Source organism: Opisthocomus hoazin, chromosome 2 (assembly GCF_030867145.1).
Source record: "Opisthocomus hoazin isolate bOpiHoa1 chromosome 2, bOpiHoa1.hap1, whole genome shotgun sequence".
Lineage (NCBI taxonomy): Eukaryota > Metazoa > Chordata > Aves > Opisthocomiformes > Opisthocomidae > Opisthocomus > Opisthocomus hoazin.
In genome coordinates, this window is record NC_134415.1 from 123,937,967 (window position 1) to 123,959,327 (window position 21,361).

The 21,361-nt window shown below is 41.0% G+C and overlaps 2 protein-coding genes across 2 annotated transcripts in view; one reads left to right on the top strand and one right to left on the bottom strand.

The window, feature by feature from the left end:
• Window positions 1-21,361, top strand: part of UBXN2A (UBX domain protein 2A) — a 342,165-nt gene that overhangs the window by 94,124 nt on the left and 226,680 nt on the right. The gene's annotated exons all lie outside the window — the stretch shown is intronic.
• LOC104332420 (ATPase family AAA domain containing 2B) overlaps window positions 10,470-21,361 on the bottom strand; it is a 60,560-nt gene continuing 49,668 nt past the window's right edge. Inside the window, exons 25-28 of the mRNA XM_075445178.1 lie at window positions 14,855-15,238; window positions 13,088-13,215; window positions 11,869-11,997; window positions 10,470-10,511 (exon numbers count right to left, since the gene is read on the bottom strand). Coding sequence (XP_075301293.1) covers window positions 10,470-10,511; window positions 11,869-11,997; window positions 13,088-13,215; window positions 14,855-15,238 — 683 coding nt within the window. The remainder of the gene's footprint in view (window positions 10,512-11,868; window positions 11,998-13,087; window positions 13,216-14,854; window positions 15,239-21,361) is intronic.

Here is a 21,361-nt window from a genome sequence, read left to right on the forward strand (position 1 = left end):
GAGACAGCAGGAAAAGCCAGACAGAAAATGGTCTGGAGGGCAGCAGACGGACGTGTCTCGGGAACAGCGTTCCCATCACTCATTGCACCGAGCTGGACAGCGTTACCGAACAGAAACACCGTTGTACCTCTGAAAAGCCAATCTGTTTGAGGGATATTAAACACTTGCTGAGGTTAGAATTCATGAGAGCAAGAGCTGCCATCACGGGCTCCTTCGCTGAGCCGAGCAAGCGTGACAAGCAGACCGGCACGCGCTCCAGCTGCTGGAGACTGGGAACAACACGGAAAGCGGCAACTACCTTGAAAAACAACTCTCCCTTTGCTGGGTTTTTTTACTTCTGTTTTTTTCTTTTGGTAACACACACTACTTTTAGTAATTCCTGTTTAGCTAGCGGATTTCTTGAAGAGTCACAAATTCCAATTGTCTTCATGTAAACAAATTCTGCTTTAATCGGCAGCAGCTTTACGCACAGAATTGAATGTTTTGGCTCGGTTACTACCTGGGAGAAGCTCGCTCCGGTGCTGTCATCAAGCCAAATCTGCCTCTGAATTTTTCACTAGCGGTGGTCTACACAGCGAAGGTTTGAAAGGCTGCCTGCTGGTTTTAATTTCATCATCTGTTATTTCTGACCAGCATTCTCTTTTCTTTCGGAGTTCATATCCCAGATCTTAGACGGCAAGATTCACACTGGCCACGGCATCAAACTCTTTCACGACCTGTCTGGAGAACACGACTGGTAACCCAGGTTTTTCGACAGCTTGACAGGCAACTTCAGCATGCAGCTTGTAAGCAAATTAATACGGAACCAGGAACTGTGGTGACAACCGATGCCAAGCTGAAGACCGTGCAGAGTCCTGCCTCGCACCGCAGGCAATGCACACGCTTTCTTCGTTAACCAGCATCGCTGACCTTTTCCCACTTTTTTGAAGCTGAAGAGCAGACACCTAACTGACGTCATGGGTGACCCGTCTACGTAAGTGTCTGCTCTTCCCTTCCCACCTCATTACAAAATACAGGTTCATGAAAATAATGGTGCTCTCAGGTAGAAAGGAACCCATTCCTCTCCACTTCTTGGGAACTTAAACAAATCAGTCCCTCATTTGCCGTACGATGTCCTCGTGCTGGTGGGCAGCACCAGAGCAAGGAGCGGTGAAGGAAGCAGTGCAGGTGGCACACCAAGAGCGTAACGAGCATTATACTCTACCACCCACACTGTCCCTCCACCCCAGTAAAAATTACCAGCTCTCACAGAGCTGCATTTCCAAACCCACTGGAATTTCTGCAGCCGCTCCGTTTCCATTAAAAGAGATCATCTTTCAGTAAGTTCTTTACTTTCCTGCCCAGTGCATGCAGTGCTCCGTTCCTTGTTGGCACAGAGTTCAATTCTACCTGCTTCAATCTGTGCCCAGCTTTTCTGCCAGCTGCCCGTTTATGTACTGGAACAGACAAATGCCACACGCAGCCTTTCCTGGGAAAATGAGGAGTGGAAACATGGCGGGGAGCGCTTGGGAATGGCTCCCATTTCTGTCTTCTGTTTGGCAAGAGCTATCCCCTATGGGGATCAGGACGCCCAGACTGCATACGGCCTGGAGAGGACCTTCCCTAGGGGATGGGGGTTTTCAAACTCCGGAGGTAACCAAACACTCTGCCATCTCCAGAACGACCAGAAGTCTCTGCCCTGCTGACGTTCATTTTTAATATCACATGGGTATTTGGGAAGGAGTGCTGATCCTGTGACAGTTATCAGAAGGGCGAGTGAAATGACCGGGTAATTACAGGGCATTCACCTGACACCAATCCCCAGCAGAAATGGAAAGATGATATCTAACTAAACTGATCATGAATCAAAGAGATAAGAGTAAATATGGTGATTTTCTAGAAAATCGGCTGTATCACACAAACCTGATCTCGTTCTCTGACAGGATTACATGTTTGATTGATAAGCTAATAGATTTTCAACAGCATGTGACAAAATACTTCAACTCTCTCACTGTACAGTATTGAGACAGCAAATATTAAACAGGCTAAGAATAGCCAGATTAATTGAGGAATATCTCATCTGTTTGAGTAATTCTCAATTTGGTGTTATCAGAGTATTTCTAATGGGGGAATCCTCCTCTTCCAAGGTTCTTGAAGGAAAATATTGACATAAATCACCAGTCAGAGACCTGTGAAAGGGAGACTAGCAGAGCAGAAGGTAACGAGGACCGAACAAGGCATCAGAACTGCGCTGGCTCCTCTGGGTGGCTGGGACCACTACTGCAGAACTTCTTTTCATCCAGCTAAGCGGGACCTCGGGGAGGTGGGCACGAGGAAGGCTGACATTCAGGACAGAGAACGGCACCGTGACAAGCTGCAAGTCTGAGAAGAGTCAAGCAACAAGAGCTCCCAGCCCAATTTCATGGCATAAAAGGACTAAATTGATCTTTGGATGTGTAAAAAGGGGACCAGTGAGTAGGAATCGGTGATTTTTAGCTCTGTATATGGCACTGGTGGGACCAATGCTGGAATATCACATCAATTTCCTCTGTGAACAAATGTTTTAGAAGATGTTGAAAAATTGACCTACTGCAGAAAAGAGCCACAAAATTGACTTAAAGACTGGAGAAAATGCAGTGAAAGCCACAAAGAGCTTATTCTGCTCAGCAAAAAGAAGACTGAGAGGCTACTTACCGCAGTGCATTAGTATCTTGGGGGGGAGGGGGAGGCAAATCTGTGTATGAAGAGTCTGGAACATAAGAGAAGACAAAAAGGCATGCCTGGAAGTAGAAGCCAGGCAAAAATAAGTGAGGAATAAGGCATGTGTTTCTATCAGCGAGTTTAACCACTTGATGGGAAGCTCAGAGAGCAGGGCAGGTGTACAAACTCTGCAGATCAAGACTAGATGCCAATCTTGCAAAGACTGTTACGCCACACAGAAGTTGTTAGGCCCTGCGCAAGCATGAGATCACATCATACGTGCCACAGCATCACAGTCAACAAACCAGTGCTTTCCGCTGACGTTATTCTCTGTGAATAAGCCCAAATTTTTGTGGCAAATCGCTAAATATCATTAGCTGTCATTAGCTGTCAGCTCATTTCCACTTCCAAAATTTATTCCCGTGTATTGAAAAGATTAACACCGTAGAATTTATGCTCAGCTTCTGCCTGCATGGCTGTCCTCTGAATCTTGTGAAAAGGAAGCTTTCTATTTTAAAACAGGCTTTCTGCCTTCTGGACATGCTTTAAATTTTAGAGCAAGACTCTGAAGCACTCTAACCCTGATATAAAGGCTAGACGTCAATTTTAAACCAGTTACCATAGAATGGTAAGGGTTGGAAAGGACCTTAAAGATCATCTGGTTCCAACCCCCCTGCCATGAGCAGGGACACCTTCCACCAGCCCAGGTTGCTCAGAGCTCCATCCAACCTGGCCTTGAACACTGCCAGGGAGGGGGCAGCCACAGCTTCTCTGGGCAGCCTGGGCCAGGGCCTCACCACCCTCATGGGGAAGAATTTCTTCCTAGTATCTAATCTAAGTCTGCCCTCTTTTAGTTTACAGCCATTTCCCATTGTGCTATCACTACCCACCCTTGTGAAAAGTCCCTCTCCATCCTTCCTGTAGGCCCCTTCAGGCACCGGCAGGCTGCTCTAAGGTCACCCCTGAGCCTTCTCTTCTCCAGGCTGAACAGCCCCAACTCCCTCAGCCTGTCCTCACAGGAGAGGTGCTCCAGCCCTCGGATCACCTTCGTGGCCCTGCTCAGGACCCAATCCAACACATCCATGTCCTTCTTATGTTGGGGGCTCCAGAGCTGGATGCAGTGCTCCAGGTGGGGTCTCACGAGAGCGGAGTAAAGGGGCAGAATCCCTTACCTCGACCTGCTGGCCAGTTACATCTCCAGTGCCTCACAAAAATGTGGTCTTACATGCTTAGATTTCCGACACTTAAAATGTCTACACAAACCAGTAGTTTATTACTAAACTGATGTTAATAGTCACATACAACGTGACTATTCCCATTGTATTTCCTTTATCCCACTGAACCTTTCGTGTGGACATTTTCAGAATTATATTCGTTAGAAACCTAAAACAGATTGGCAATTTGTCCTTGCCCATCACCAAAATCAGGTACCACTGCTCTTCCAGGTACCCTCCACATACAGAAGGGATTCTACAAGGTGTAACCAAGTCAGCAACAAAACACAAGACCGACTGTTTTGGAGATGAGAAATAGTTCTTTAACTAAAACATTATTTTCTTTCCCTTTACAACAGAAAGACTCAATTTCTTAGCAAATTAATTTAGTCCAAATCTAACATATTTTCTAGGATGAATACTTTGGTTGCTACTTTACTTCCTCTGCTGAAGCAGTATTTCAAAGGAAGCCCTTTTGAAATTTCCCCAAGCCTTTCCTTCCCCTCAATCCACAGTCCCAAAGCTGACAGGTCATCCTCTACAGACTCCTGCTTCCATACAGACACAATCAAACATCTCTGAGATACAGCACTATTCAAATCTCACACTGACGCAAAGGGGATTTCACCACTACGTGATTCATCTCCGCACACAAACGGAGGACAAATGGTGTGAGCACTCCCAGCAGCCACCCAGTCTCAGGGACCCGCACATTTCTCACGCGTACTCTGCCAAATCCCCGACTGCTGTGAGGCAGAAGCAAACCAACCAAACCACAGAGAGGAGGCCACCACAGCCGAACCAACCTTGATGGGAAGACATCGCGCCCCAAGGGCTGCAGCACGGCTGTCCCAAACGCAGAGCCTCAGCAACCCCCTCCTCTGCTCTCCACCTGCCCCACTCCAGGAACCGAACCTGAGGAGCCTTCTAACACAATGTCACTCGACAATACCTTTGGCATTTGGCACTAGAGAGCAGCTTCATTCCAAACCAGCACCCAGGCATCAGCAAACCTTCACAGAATTACTAAGGTTGGAAAAGACCTCTAAGATCATCAAGCCCAACCATCCACTCAACACCACCATGCCTGCTAAACCATGTCCTGAAGTGCCACATCTACACGTTTTGTGAACACCTCCAGGGGTGGTGAATCCACCACTTCCCTGGGCAGCCTGTTCCAATGCCTGATCACTCTTTCAGTGAAGAAATTTTTCCCAATATCCAGTCTAAATCTTCCCTGATGCCACCTGAGGCCATTGCCCCTCGTCCTATTGCTAGTTACTTGTGAGAAGAGACCAACACCCGCCTCACTACAACCTCCCTGCATCATGCAGATGGCCAGGTTTATGCTAACATTCCACTCAAAGCAGTGAATCCACTTTAAATCTTGGCAGCTTCTAATATTTTTAAAGGAAAAGGATTTCCCTGACTATTACAGCAAGGCTCAGCACAGCATAACTCAAACACATTCCTAAAATAAATGGAATTTAGTAGTAGTCACAGCCATTTACTGGCAGTGGGTTCAACAGAAATACACTCCCTATGCAAAGGATCACACTGTAAAATAATCACTCATCTAGAAATTGAATGAGGCTGAATTAATTAGCGTTAAAGTTTATAATCCCTCATTTTTACATCATAGTTATGTGATCACAAGTGATGCATGAAAGGAGGAGAGAAAACCATGAAGTGTTTGGCTTCGTTAATCCATTCATAAGTTTACTGATCTAGCTTGCAGAATTTATTCACATGCGGTGCTAGCTTAAAACCCCATACACTGCCAAGTCCAAATCTAAATCCTACACAAGATACAGACCAAAAGAATCTCATTTTTAATTTATTTAAATAAATAATCTGAGGGGCATAAAGGAGGAAACAGAGGATGTGCAGCACTGCAAATTTAAGGAAATATGGGAAACTGCATTTCAGAACTCCACTCAAGGCAGAAACCAATAGCAGAAGGCAGCAGTGTTAGCAGTGAACACCTGCCAAACCTGAGTGTTACACAAGGTTCTACTATGGCTTTATTAACAACACGTGATGCGACCCAGCTATCCTCACCAATTCATGCTTTTGAAGCACCATTCAAAGTTCACCAAGTATTTTTGCGAGAATCCTTCTGTCAGTGGCCAAGCAAAGCACAGTTTTGTCCCTTCAGACTGATTATTTTTACAGCCAGTGTCAGGAATCAGGCCTGGAACTCTTCTCGCTGTTAACGCGGCCATCACCACTCGGTGACAGGACCGGAACAGCTCCACACGCCCTCACACCCTGCTTGGTCCCCAGACTGCAAACCCCTCGGTGTTAAGTGTGGTGCTGGCATCGGCGCGACCCTTCAGATCACAGCGACACTTCTGACCATGCCGACACAGAATGAGCCTAGGCTCTCACCGAGCAACTTCATTATTGTATTTATATAATAATAGATATTATCTTTCATATCTAATTGTGCTTTCAAAGCAGCACACAGAAGTGGAGTGGGAGCCAGACACCACCTAAGTGACTACTCCCCCGTTCCTCGACTAGCCTTTCCCCCGGGGGCCCTACAGTTTCAGGCACACCGAAAGGAGCAGCGGGACATGAGCAGGTGTGTTGTACGTCCTACACCTCAAGAGAGGCCATAACAACTCTGCAGAACAGCTTCTCGTACTCTGTTCCACACTGTGTACATCACACACAGTTTGTCAGCTCCAGATCAATGGCCAGCGAGCAAGATGTGAGTTGATTTGTCACTTGCATCGCCTCTCGCCTCTCCTACGCATGAATTATTTGAGGGGTGAACTAAAGGAATTCCTAGATATATTCAGAGTTCATCTTTAAAATAAAAAAGCAAGAACAACTTTGATAAATAGGAAGGAAAGAGAGTGTTTCTTTAAAAAACCTCTCATGAGAAACTCTGCCATTACCTGGATGCTGCCGTACTGTAAGCAGTCCCGGGCGGTACCCTGCAACTGAACACACAACATTTTCTAAGCACAGAGCGTAACTTCATAACAATTACCTTATTCACTCACCAATGTGCAATGCTAGTTTCACTTCGTCACTCAAAATTAGTAATAGAAGTTTTTTTCTTTAATGGACAGACACTGAAAGCAAAAGTTAGGGATTAAACTGGTCAAAATAAACAAACAGCAAGATCCCAGAGTAAAACATCTGAACTGCGAAATCAAGGAGGTCTGGTAAGAAAAGGCTGAAATCAGCCAGAAGGCAGGGTTTCTTTTAAATATGTTTCTGAAGGAGCTAAAGCTGTGTTTTCTTGTCATCTTTATTCAAGTATTTCACAGCAGTTATATTACAAATTACAGTAAAATGTTCAAAATTTCCAGAAGTTCAAAAAAATTAAATAACTTCAAACTAACAAAAAATGAAGTCAAAATGCAAAACATCATTTTAAACACAGCTCTGAATAAAACTATAGAATCCAAAATATACCATAGTTGATGAAGGAAGTCTACTTAATCCACAAAGTAGACACACGTTAATGAAACCAAACAGGACTCCCCAATGTCTAAATAACCCAATGTACAAGATACAAAAGATGCAAGTACAAGCCCAAATTCAAGCTTACGTTGCGATTACAAAATAAAATAAAAACAAAATAAATGACTATCAGCTTCAGGACCTGCCATTCAGGAGACTGAAGGTAAAACCAGAGCTGACCCACCAACTTAATAATAATAATATTAAAAAAAAAAAAAAGGAAGACAAGATATTACAAAAAACAGTAATCCTATAAATACATTGGCATATGAGGAAATCAAGTAAAAATACAGAGGACACAAAACAAAAACAACAAAATTAATCACAGGTGAGATTCAAGCTTGCAAATACAATTAACTCCATAGCCATCAACTCCACCCAAGGGCAATTCTGTGATCCCCAGAAAGAAACCTCCTTCCTTCTGGCCATCCACATCTCACTGACCCCAGCACAAGGACTCACACAGGAGTTTATTTGCAATTTTCACAACAAGAAACAAGGAAGAGAGGTCAATTTGTACAAACTCTTGCCAGTGCTATGCGGCAAAAAAAAAATAAAATTAAAAACGTACAAAGAGTAAACGAGTTTAGACCACATGGATAAATTAACAGCTGTTTTAACTCTATAACCACCAGACATCTGTAAAGGAAAACAAAAACTGAAGTGTGGTTATTTGGGCTACGAAGGCAAGTATATAATTTTCGGTAAGCTGTCCACTGGAACATCTGGTATCAGCTACTCTTTCCTACAACAACTTGGCAGCTCCTCACAATTGTAAGCTGCCTCTTACAATTTTTCCCAACCAACAACTGACAGTAAAAATTTTCCTTTAGAAACCTGACCTTTTAGAACCATTTTGAATGCCAGGCATTAGCTTAAACTTGCTTTTCACACTCACTGGTGACTAAAATTCTCAACTGTTTTAATTCATATAAATTTATCATCTTCTTAAAAATGTATGCAGTTTTATCTTCCACAAGTGCTGCTGTTACTTGAACAAAAACTTCTTTGAGTAAGTGAAACTGGAATAAATATTTTTAAAAAATTCTGCAGCAAGAACCTGAGACTTGCAAAAACCCCTTTTATCAGAAACTTGCTACAAAAAATCTGCTACATTTTATTTAATCAAATCTTAAAGTTTGTAACAACTTCCATCAAAATACAAAATGCTGTTAATGTACCAGACACAAAAATATCTCAAACAGGTATGATGCTAATAAATACTAAATGAAACATGGAAAAAAATCCCATAATCAAATCTGAGATCAAAGAATCTCATTTAACATGTGTTTTCTGCTTGTTTTTGTTGTTTTTAATCGCACTTTCCCACCTAAAAAATACAGTGTTTCTGCATGGGTTGCATTACACCTGCAGAAGGTGTAACTAGATGTACATGAACGCTTAAAACCTTTTTCTGCCATTAGCTATGAAGAAAAACAGTAGCATTCGGGGGAGAAAAAGATCTAAGACAGAATTCTGTTTAACCACAATATACAAAGCACTTTGGATTACTGCAGTAGCCCAAGGCCCGTGTTTTGCTCCTCTGCAGCGCTACACTACTCTTAGCTGTAGAGGTGGAGACAAGTACCTTAGCTTCCGTTTGCAAATGGGAGCAGAGTGACTACAGTCCTCCGTAAACACTGTTGGTAAATAAAATACAAAAAGCTGAGGTAGCTCAGTATCTCTGCAGTAGTCCAAGACTGTTTTCTCGAATTAAAAACTCCTCACACTGTGTTGCATATTTCTGGAAAGACACTTCCGCGGCTACGTAGGGACAGTCACGATGAATGGTTAACGACGGTAACACCAGCCAACTCCTCTAAAACGCCTTCCACACAGGTTTGAAATAAATCAGCCCAGGTAATGTTTTAATACTGAACTTGCGATAAAACATGTTTTTCTTGAAACAGCCTACACCGTCCTCTCCAGTTTCCAGAAAGGAAAGGTTTCGAACTACACAATTCAGACCCAGAGAATGTCGGTCCGAACAGATCGATCCAAAAGGCTGTCCTCCAAAACCCCCACATTATCAATGTTTTGCACGGACCGAGTTGTGAAGCCTAGTTTAAGTTTTATTTTCAAGCAAGCTTGGGCTCCAGGACTTTGACAGACTACAGTGTCTTCTTACCTGCACTGCACAGTCCAAGATATATTACAAACACAGAACTTCAGAAAGAAAACTGCCCGTATTAAACTTGGTTTTCTTAAAGAATTCAAAATGGAAAACAAGGACATGGTGGGAAAATGCTTCGTTTTTAGCAACACAGAAGAGTTTCGCTGTGTAACTTGTTTCTAAAACAAAGATATACCAATGAAAAAGTAATTTCACCATTTTGGTAAAGTGTGTGGCTTTTGCAGTGTGTCTTAGTTTAGTTTTGTAGAGTAAGACAGGCATTATAGAACCACAATACTGGTTGCCATCCAATGAAGAGAATACAAATCATCCTTTTGGAGATCTTCATTCTGAAGACAGCTTTCTAACATTGCCATTTGCTATAATCCAGACCAAATGATTAGCCTTATCTTTCTCAATTGACTAAAAGGCACATTAAAGGCAGTTCTACTGAGCCTCATCTTCAAATTACTGTACATCCAGTTACTCAAGATTCCTACCACAATGCATCATTGCCTGCTTTAGAACAGATTTTTTTGTCCATTACCCCAGAGAAGAGAAAAATTGGAAAAAAAAAAATTAAAAAAAGTTTGCCTGTTTAAAAATATTCAACTTAGATCTGCTCTTTCCAGTTCTCTCGTATGTGTTGGTCTCCACTTAGCCTGAAGTTTCCCCAAAGATAATGCATGTAGAGTGAACAAGAGCAGAAATGAGAACAGTTTCTGCAGCACCAAAAATCTCCAAGCTGTGGCATTGTATTCTTTATTTATATCAGATACAACTATATGAAGTTCCGTTTGGTTCTTGTAGGCTGGTTGGTTTCAGGTACCTGAGACAATAGCACCAAATTCAACAGAAAGAAAAAGACAGAGCACTTAAGACCAAGGCTCTGCACGTACTTGGTGCAAATGGAAACTGAATGGCTCAGAGGACTGCTCTCCCATGAGCAGTTTGAGAGGATAAACCCACCCATCTTGACGAGTTCACAGGAACGTTTCAAACACATGGACTGTTCTTTCCATCTCCTGCAAGAGACAGAGCATCAGTTATACAACAACATACAGACACAGGAATAAAGTTACATTACATAATTGTATTTACTGGGCTGTTTTTTTTTTTAAATTTGAACAAATAATTAATAGGAAAACAGACATTTCCGTTTATTAGCTGCTATCTGCTAGCAAAATATGGTAAAAAGGGAAATTAATTAAAGAAGTATTAATGCAAAAAAGTGCTCCACTATGACGGTCCATGAGAAAATCCAAGTGTATTAGGGTCACATATATAATTAATGTACTCAGTATGTATTAAGAAAGCATTGCAACGGCACACTGCATGATTTCAAGTCTTACTGCACACTTACGCTATTGGTGACCCAGCTGTAAACAAACCTGCACAGTGTGGAGAATCAAAGTAAAGACCAGTTTCTGCATACTCCTAACATCTTCTTAATCTACCTAACATTTGGCACAGACTTTCAACATGTTTTTAGATGAAGATGGCAGAGGAATAGCCTGAAAATGGTTGGGAAAGTATTTTGCAGGAATTCTACAATATCCCATGTTAAGGCCTTGCCAGGTTTTGTTGTAAAATGTTCACGGAGACAAACATGTAGTGTTTTCAGTGATCCAGCTGGAAACTGGCAATCGTTGTCCTTTTGTCAGCTGGTTTGGTTATCAGTCAAATCAGCAAGCTGATCCAAACCCCTCTACAGCTAGAAAAACAATGTTGGAGGGAATGCACGTCCGGAGTTACAATCAGCCTACGCCGATGGCCAAACGACCAACTTGCTCTCGATGCAGACAGCAGGCCTTTGACAGCAAACCCTTCAGAAGCAAAGGACGACCGTGCTGTACTGGGCTTTCCCAAGGGTATACTCACCCTTCTACAGAAAGTTTGCAGAATTTTAAGGTCTTATATGAAAGTCACAGTCAGCAAACTGCATGGAGCAGAGGTACCTCATTTGTTTTTTGGCCTAGTTACACAAATGCCAGTAATGGCAACCACAGCAGTGCTGGCTCCATGGGCCTATGAAGTGGCCACTACACCCACTGTTATTCACACCACAGTGGAAGCAGTGGAAACTGCTTCTACTCCATTTTTACTCTGCTAGCATGTGCTTCTCCATGCTGCTGAATTCTCTCCTCCTTTCCTCCATTCATTTAGGTTAAATTCTTCATCCTTTTCTGAGGAAAGTATGACTAGAAACAACCTCTGGTTTTTAAGTCATTACTACACTAAACTTTTTTCTGTTTATAGATACCTTCCTCAACATCTATCTAAAGCTTTTGCCTGCTAGTACAACAACAAATCAATAGACTTAGTTCTCGAAAAACTAGTCTCACAAAACTTGAAAAAGAATAAAAGAAACTGTACAACCACCTCTATAAGTTGTGATTTGTCATAGTCTCTACGATGTCTGTAGATGCGCCGACTGAGGAGCGAATACAATGCCTGAAGTTGTTCAACAGTCAAGTTCTCACTTCTCTTAACCACCAGATCAAGCAGTTTCTGTTGGAACAATGAAAGGTAAAGTTAAGAGGGTTTTATAGAAATGCAATCTCCTCAAGCTCTACTTTGGAGGGAGACACACAAATGAAATGGACCACACCTGGCTATCAGTGAGGCCACCTGCTTCCATGCAGATCCAAAAGGACCCAGTGTCTCTCCACTTCTCTGCTTATACCCACACTTTTTTTTTTTCGCCCTGTCTTGTATTTTGTACTCAGTATAGCTGGGGCAACGTTTGTTCTGTCTGAATGATGCTTCATCCTATTCTTGGTCAATCAGTATGACAAAGCACACCATAAAAACTGTCTTGATAGCTAAAGCAGATATTTTGAAGAACTTGCATCGGCCTGAAATTGTAGGTACCACCAAATGGAAACACATTTGGAATTCCATATATATTGAAAAATGGTACAATAACAGAAAGGGAGGACAACACATGTAAAACTGCTTATAAACAAAAAGTGAAGTGTGTATTTTACACAGTAGCAGACAGTAAACTTCAAGAATTTTTTTTCTCTCATAGCACTTGTATTGTTTCCAAAGAGATTATCATCTGTACTCCACAGCAAGTGGGATCTAAATTTCATAATAGGTGAAGCTGCTTTCTACAACAGAAAACAGCAAATTTTATTGTAACTGTGCTTAAAAAGAGACAAAACTGAAAGAAAATTAACTAGCAGGGGTTCAGTCTATGACGACAAAACATCAGCACAAATCCCAATTTGTTTTCCAATCCACTAACACTTCCTTCCACCAAGTATACGTATAGGGGAAGGAAAAGATGATGTTAACTTCTAATTACTAGGCACCCAGCAGTTCCTCAGAACTGGCACATCCAATTAACACATAAGAGTACCTGCAAAAACTGCAATTAAAATAGTGGACTGCTGTGCCATTACTGGATTTGTAAAGGTAGTAATGATGGGACAGTAAGGATTCAGTAGTTCTATTAACTTTTCATCCAAAACACACTGACCAACACATAATTTTCAAAAGTTACTGCTGATTTTGTATTTGTCTGCAGTCAAAAAGGCAGCATTTTTCATGGACAGTTTCATTAACAGTTCAACTCTTTTGGCAGTTCCATTACCTTTAGTCTGTCATGGTCAACAATTACAGAGGGTAAGGGATCCGATGGTTCCTCTGGGCCCTGCTCCAAACTTGTTATGGAACAGTCAAAGCCCACGACTTTTCGTATTTTCTTGCTTTTGTATATACCTGTAATTTGAAAAACAATTAACAGCACTGTTGGGTCTCTCAAAATGAACAGCTGGTTTCTTCACTTCAGTTTGATTTTGCTTGTTTGTTGGGTTTTTTTGAACCAAGCAAACACGATTGTAGCGGTGCACATTATTCATCAGCTTCGCAGAATTCCGAACATCCATAAGAGCACCAAACCACAGTTCAGAAAACACATGAAACTGGTCATCTTTAAAACTGAACTCCACAGTCCCAACAGAAAATGGAATGTCACTGAAAGAGTTTCTCCACTGTCTCATTTCTACTTAGCAACGTCAAATCATACAGCTTCTAAGTGAAGTTCAGATATTAAGCTAACACTAAAATTCTTTCTGCCTAAGTGAATCAAATCCTGATTTCTCTCTCCAAAGCATGCAATGGCTTCATCATTATGGTAATTCTAACATCTGCTCTACTCCCAAAACTTCATGTTTTTGTGACACATTTCTGTTTTCCTCCACCTCTGTATTAAAGCTTCTGTCCAATCCTGTTGTGAAGAAAAAAATATTTTTACATCTCCAGATTCTCTACCTACACTCACTCACTGTTTTTCTCCTCCTCAACTATTTAAAATGCCTTTTTTTCTCAGGACCTCTTGTTATTATAACCATTCTTAACCTATACATTTTTAAATTTAGTGGTTGAATTTTGTACAGGCTCTTAACATACATCGTACTCTTCTTCTGATATTTTTTAGGACCTTTCTTCTACTATTCTCCTTACCCTTAGAGAAAATATGTATGTACAAACACAGCCAATATGTATATAGTGATATTCTCATAATTCCGATCTCTCATTAAAGCTCATTTACTTTGTAAATCTCAGTGCTAACTTTTGAAGTAAAGATTTCAACTCTTTTAGATAATTCTGAAAAGCTAATTAAAAAGGCAATCATGCATAAGGCTTTTATTTCTCTTCCCTGAGGAAACTATGTCTCTTGTCTTCAAAGGATGTGGCCCCTTCTTCTGTGCACCACCGGGGTTTCCCTTCTCCTTCTCTTATCTTTTTGCTGCACTGTTCCTCTGTTGACTGTAACTCCAAAGCCAGATACCTTCTCCAACAGATAAACAACAGTTTATCTGGCATTTGCTACATGTTAAACTCCTTTAACATTTGCTATGAGCAAATGTTTTTGAAGGAATACGTTCTGTATTTCTATGGTCTTTCCTCCAGTGTCAATGATACTTTTATCATAAATCTCTAACAAAACAAGTCAAAACATATCATATTGATCAAAACATAGACCAGATAGAATACACAGACCAAAACATACATGAAATATTTATCTGCATTAATAGTATTTTTTAAATCTTTAATTATTGTTTGAATGTTGTCTCAGTATTTACAAGATTTCCCATAAAGCCTACAAAAATAAACAGATTAGTGTAAGCATGGAGATACATGCCTAAGATAACATTACAGCAAGTCAAGGGTGAACTTCTAATTTATCTATGTGGAATTAAACGTTGTAAGTATACTAAAAGTTTCATATAAATAGACAGCAGTCCATAAAACATTATCATATAATCATAATTGTAACATAAGATATTACAATTAAAAATATACACATTAACTTGGACACTAAGATAAGGACAGGAACATTGAAATGAAGCTATACCTTCTTTATCTGCTTCAGCATCTTTAGTTTCAATGTCTGTGCTCTGTAGTGTTTTTTCATTACTCTCTTCTTCTGTGGATGCAAAATTGTTGTCCTTTCCCGATGTCCCGTTGTTAAGCCTCTGCTCTGCATCTATATCCATAATATCACAAGAGGATTCATCGTTTGTCATGGAGACATCTCCTGTTTCCTCCCCATTCTCCTCGATGCAGTCAGTGCTCATCTCTAGCTCTCCGTTTTCCAGCAATTTACTGTCCTCTCCGTGGTTTTCATCATTAGCGAACTTTGCATCATCGTCATCTTTCTTTAAATTATTGACTTTCCTCTTCTTAATAATGCCTTTGCCCCACTGTGAGCGCCGTCTTGATTTTCTCTTCATTCGAACTGAATTATAATGAAAAAAGAAACTTTCAGATGCACAGGTACCCCTCAGTAAACAGACTAGGACATCAGAACATGCTGTAGTATGCGAGGCAAATGTCTTCACATTTCAAGAAAAAAGCAAGCTGACCGTTGAGGTCAATGTAAGCAAATGACAGCTACAAATGACTTTAGGAGGAGTGAACACTCAGTCGCGTACACAATTCATACTCTAAACTATGGAAACAAGAACAACTTGCTAGCCTCTCCTACTTAATATATTTTATATATACTCATTTGTTGGTAAAACACTGAAGGAAAAGAGCTAAGCAATGATGTAGAACTCCAGACACTCATTCTCATTTGGGTAATTCAGACTCTAAAGGCAGTTGTTTTCATTCTCCCTTTTTAGAACCTCAGTGATTTAAAACTGTTGCACAATGAAACAAACGGAAGCGCAATCCATGGATTCACAGAATAATTCAGGCTGGAAGGGTCATTAGGCAGTCTCTATTCCAACCTCCTACTCAAAACAGGGTCAGCTATCAGGCAGACCAGGTTGTTGAGGGCTTTATCCAGCCATGTACTGAAAACCTCCGCAGATGCAGACTCTACGGCGTTCGTGGGCATCCCGTACCAACGCACCATTGCCGTAACGGTGAAAAGGCTTCTTGCCCTATATCCAGTCAGCACCTCTCCTTTCCTTTTATGTCCATTGTCAATCCAAAGACATCTTCACAGTTTATATGGGCTAAATCTCCTTAATCTTCCATTCATTCCTGCCTCTGTACTCAAGTTCACTGCACTGACAAAATGTGGTTTTTAAAAAATTAGGAGTTTTGGTTTAGACCCAGACTATTTTAGCAACCCCATCTACAGTGAGAACTCACGAACATCAGCATTTGTGCAATCAGTCTGTGAGCAGAAGGGGAACCACAGCTCCTTAAACTAGCCTCATCACCAATGCCTTCCCCCGACATTATGCAATTCAGCTTGAAGCAACATGGGCGTATGAACCTTTCTTCATCACTTCTGCATCCTTACTTTTTCATTTTTCCTCTTTCTTATTTGTAATTTCTGTGCCTTTGAAAAAAATCACATAATTTTTCCAGAAAGGGCTTTTTTTTTACTAACCTATTTGCAGTGAGATACAACTAAGGCACATATCTAAAAGATGCTTGGGGCACATCTGCAATGTGACAAATAAATACAGAAGGAAAACAATTCAAACTTAATACTATTGTCAACGTCCTTTTCAAGAGCACTAACCAAGACACAGCTCAGAAGACCAAGGAAGCGATAGGGAAAAACTGAAACTTCTACATTCAAATTCAAGTAACGATGCAGACCGCTCGTATTTCTTCAAAACTGCTGAAGTTGCAGCCAAGTTATTATAATTGAAAATCACAGCCAATAGTTACCAGAGATTAACAGACTTTCTTCCATTTCAAAATGAACTCCTATGTTGAGCACCTCCATAATGTTCTTGCTATTTGTAGGTTGCTTAATTTTATGGGATATTAAGTCCTAGATCTCTGTCTGCCAACTTCACACTGAGTTACAAAGAGCTTGCTTCAAAGATACAAGCACCGTGCAGGCACAAGCGCTGAGAATTAAATCACAGAAGCTCAGAGCAGCACAGTTGTACTTCAGAATTTCCTCCCCATGAGTGGCGTATGTAAGCAGGTGGTTTAACCACTACATTAGGAATAAATCTTCACCTTTTATTTTTCAAACCTGCCTAAAGATACAGTCACATTGCAACAAAACCATAGTCTCACTTGGAGTGTGTACTTCTAGTTACAAATAATCCTTACTGAGAATTGTAAGATTTGAGGGGAAAATCCCCTTTCTCCAGCTATTCTGTAGATTTGATAGCACTTTCGACAGTCAGTTTCACTTTTTTATTAATGACAAACTACAAGCTGCTCACACAAATTTTCAGGAGTTCATGTAATCTTTCCCTAGATTGTTCAAGAGATCTTTCCTTAAAAACAGAAGCAGCAAATCTGAAACTAAACAGGGAGATGTAAACTTACAGACAAAAAAGTCCCCTATTAGTCAATGGGTTTAGCCTCAGGTCAATTCCAAAGAGGGGCAAATAAAACACAGATGGGGAGCAAAAGTCTTTTAAAGGAAATTTAATATGTCCTAAAGCATATAAATTAATAAGAAAGCTGACATTTTTAAAGATACACTGGTTTTGGCTGACTTTGCTTTAAGAGTCAGATATAATGTCAAACATACTTGACATTTATTATGTCAATGAATTGTGCTTTAAATATGCCCATTTCACTAGTGCTTCCCTTTTGTCCACCTTGTGAGTCTTACCTAGGATGAGAACCCATAATTTGCCTAAACAAATAGGTACATTCCTGAAATTTTTACATGTGGGAGAAATCACATTAAAGTAAAATGAAATTAATCCGATACTACAAATTTCATTAAATTTCAAGTCTTCCTAAACAACAGTCAACAGTCCAGCTGAACTCTCACTCTCATGCAGTAGTATTCAAACATATGTTACGCATGTCAGCTTCGATTCCTGTTTTTAATTAGGACAAAGCAACCACAAAAAGTGCCGCAGAAGATGTCCTCCCAGGAGTTCTGAGGTTTACGTGGCATCAAAACCAGTAAATGCAGGAAATTTTTCAGCTACCTCACTGAAGTATGCACACAAAACAGAGCTTTGGTTGAAACATTGCTATTATTATAAAACTGGTGTTAAGTCACCATATTTAAGGGGGGGGGGGGGGAAGATACCTCCAGCGAGCCCCTGAGATTTAGGAAAGACCAGCATTTCATCGCCAGATACTGCAGAACGTGCCCTGCTAATATTTAACAGTATTTGCACTGACAAAAGCAATAATCTAGCTACTTCTGCCTTTCACCCACGTTTAGTTGATAGAATTCAGTTAATGCTGAAGTTTTCCCACTCCCAGACTCTTACCACTTCTTGTTTTAAGGCAGTACCATCATCACCTGAGACACCCAGACCTGTAACCAACAAGTGACCAACACTTCAAAAATCCTGATTCTTTTCGTCCGTACACTTCTAAGAATCAACTTTTTTCCCCTGTCATTCAGATAAAAGCCTTCCTGCTTTCAACCCCTTCCATCCCAGCCACTGAAGCCTTGTCTCCTCAGACTTTCATAAACCCACCTAAACCCCTTGTCTGAATTTAACACAAAACTGCCCACATCACTGTCATGACCTAAGTGAGATTCTTAGTCCCCCACCTGATAGACCTTTGAGTCCATTCATCAGTTCCTATGTTCTTGATCACATTGAAAGTAGACTTATAGTCCCCACGTTTGAACTGCCCCTTCAAAACGACAACTTTTTGTTCTCATCTAGGCTGCATTGCTCTGTGCAAAGGAACGTCTTTTGGGACATGAGAAGACATTTTGGTTCCAGATCCTTAGCACCCATAACATCAGTACACGGATTTTGCTTTTACAGCCAAGCCTCTAGGACGAGTGAAAAGCTGAGCAAGGAATACAACATTTAAAAACAAAAACCACCACCAGTCTGTCTTTCTGTCCTCCCCGCTTCCCCCAGTAAAGGCAAGGGTGCGATACAAGTAGGAGGGGTGTTTCATGGAGTAAGGAACTGTGTGACCAAATGTAAAGTCAACACCAGATTTCATCACCTAGATTGATTCCCTTCATATTTACTAGAAAGAAAAAAGCACTATTGCGAGAAGAACAGAGACCTGAGAAACTGTCTTATGAGGCAGGGTAAAGTAAACTTCGGCTCTGAATCCTGCGAGACAGTTCAATACCACAGCGTAAAACTGGTGCAAAACGAACGGGCTAATGGGCAGGAACTAAAGGGTTAATGGATTGCTGCTAACAAGCCTGGAGTCCCTTCTCCTCTAACCCTAATGCTGATATTTTATAAGACTGTAAACTAGCAAGAGCAGAATCCCCCACTTTTTATTTTATAGTCAGTACGATTCATGACACATTAAAGTTTTCAGTAAGTAACAGAATGGGATAGCTATTTACAAAAGAAAAACTTCGAGTTAACTTTGTTAAAAAAATGAACAGAATATGTACAATTGCAAGTTAACGCCTTAACACCTTTTCAATTATTCATTTTAAAACTAATCATCTGAAATCTAGCCACTAATACCCAGCCTTTTGGCAGCATTTGTGCCAGAGGCAGTAGAAATGCTATTGTCAGAGCAATCCGGCTTTACAGAACTGACTTTCTGTAACTCAAACTATTATAATACCAATTATTCACACATGAATACGTTCACTTGCCTTCTGCACTGCTGAACTCTCTCTCCTATAATCTTCACATAACCTCTGCAGATTTGCCAAGGGGATCCTCACTTCAGTTCTAGCTTCCTTCTGGTTTACTCTTTTGTAAATTGTTATTCAGAATTTTTAATGGAAATAAATACCTGTTTGACCATGAGTCTGACACAGCATTTCACTTGGGTTCACATGAAGGTGGTATCAAAAAAAAAAACCCCTCCCCACTCTTTTTTTCTCCCTACACTGCAGTCTATGCAGACAGCATTTTTAAAAAGTGTGATATAATACAATGTAATTAATCACTGAATATGTATTTATTCTACATTTTATTAAGCAGTAAGTGAGGTTTCTCAATTCTTCCATTCCTCTGTTGAGACACTTCAAGATTCGGCTAAAGATCCCTACAGTTACGGCAGACAGCATTTCCCCCAGAGGTGGCCTCCCATGATTGAAGAAGAAATTCCGTACTTACTTCAGAAGAACTATTCCTCTAGGCACAAGTTAGGTAAAATGAAACCTGTAGCAGACTTCCAGAAATTCTCACCCACTGGCAGGTTCTGCCTTAAGATTCTCAGGTCAGATACACCGAGTGACAACAACATCTCCTGGTGAAATACGTACCCTTATCTAGTGGTGCACACCAACCCTGTCCAGAGCAGGGTACAGTTCTTCGATATTAAAGAACAGTGACGGTCAAAAAAACCCAGACCAATACAAACAAAAAATCTAAATCCTTCCCACCTTCCTGAAGTACTTCTGCAAGATCTAGAGGTAACTGTCACCTTTCTGTTTAGTACCATCTCAGGAAAACAGATCTTAAAAACACGGGAGAACAGTACAGAAGCTTGGCAGTTGAGGTACATGCTGTTGCTGTCCCACAAACTCAGCTGTACAGTGACAGAACTGCAGGCTATATAGAAATAAGAGTTAACAGTTGGAAAAGGAAGCAGATATAATCAGAAGATTCAAAGACTGTCAGTCATTAACAAGCAAGTCTGCTTGCCTTAACGTGGAGGAACTCTAACGAGAAGATGTAGCAGTCAAAGCAGATACGTTTCTCTTGACATTTCTGTACTTTGACTACTACAGTATATTGAGTGCAGTACAGTGGAGGCTAACCAGTTCGCTCTCTGCCGCAGAAAAGAAGACCCTTACGTGCAGCTGCACTGCTAAAAAGTCCATCAGAGAATGTGACTCCTCTGTCCTTAAATGATAAAACTCACATCCATCAAACAGTAGATTCTGGGTTGTTACCTTTATTTCATGAGGAATTCCTGGGGATTAAAATCCAAAGGAAATTCTCACCGCAAGCAAGATCACCACGGATCTAGATTTTGCATCTGCAGCATCATCAAGAACCACTTGACGCAACACACGTGTTTCAAGTTTTTCTTCCATGATCAAAACCCTAAACTTCTTTCTGATGTCTTGTGTGTAAAGTAACTCAAAGCCTTGAGAAAGCACTTATTACCAGCAATGTACGCTGTTCTATGCAGCATCCAGTATATCTATGTATCTGCCACATTAATTTAGCTGCTTCCAGTAGCTCCACGCTCCTTACCAAGGGGCATCGAATAGTCCACTTGAAAGTCTCTGGAGTTTTTAGTCACAAAGTCCCAAACTGCAGTCAGAGATAAGCAGCAAGAAAGAACAGAGCACAGTTCCACAATGGCTTGAAAAGCGAAATGAGGTGCCAGTTTCCACTAACAGACAAAGCCATTTCTCCCTCCAAAGCCAGCTATAGCATTTCCACTGCCTCATTTGTGCCGGCTCTACTGTTCCTGCAGTAAAACAGATAAGGGAACTGAATCCATCTGAAATGTTACGGGGTTTTTTCCCGGGTTAGTTTTCAACATCTTCAGTTCCTCAGCTGAGCTC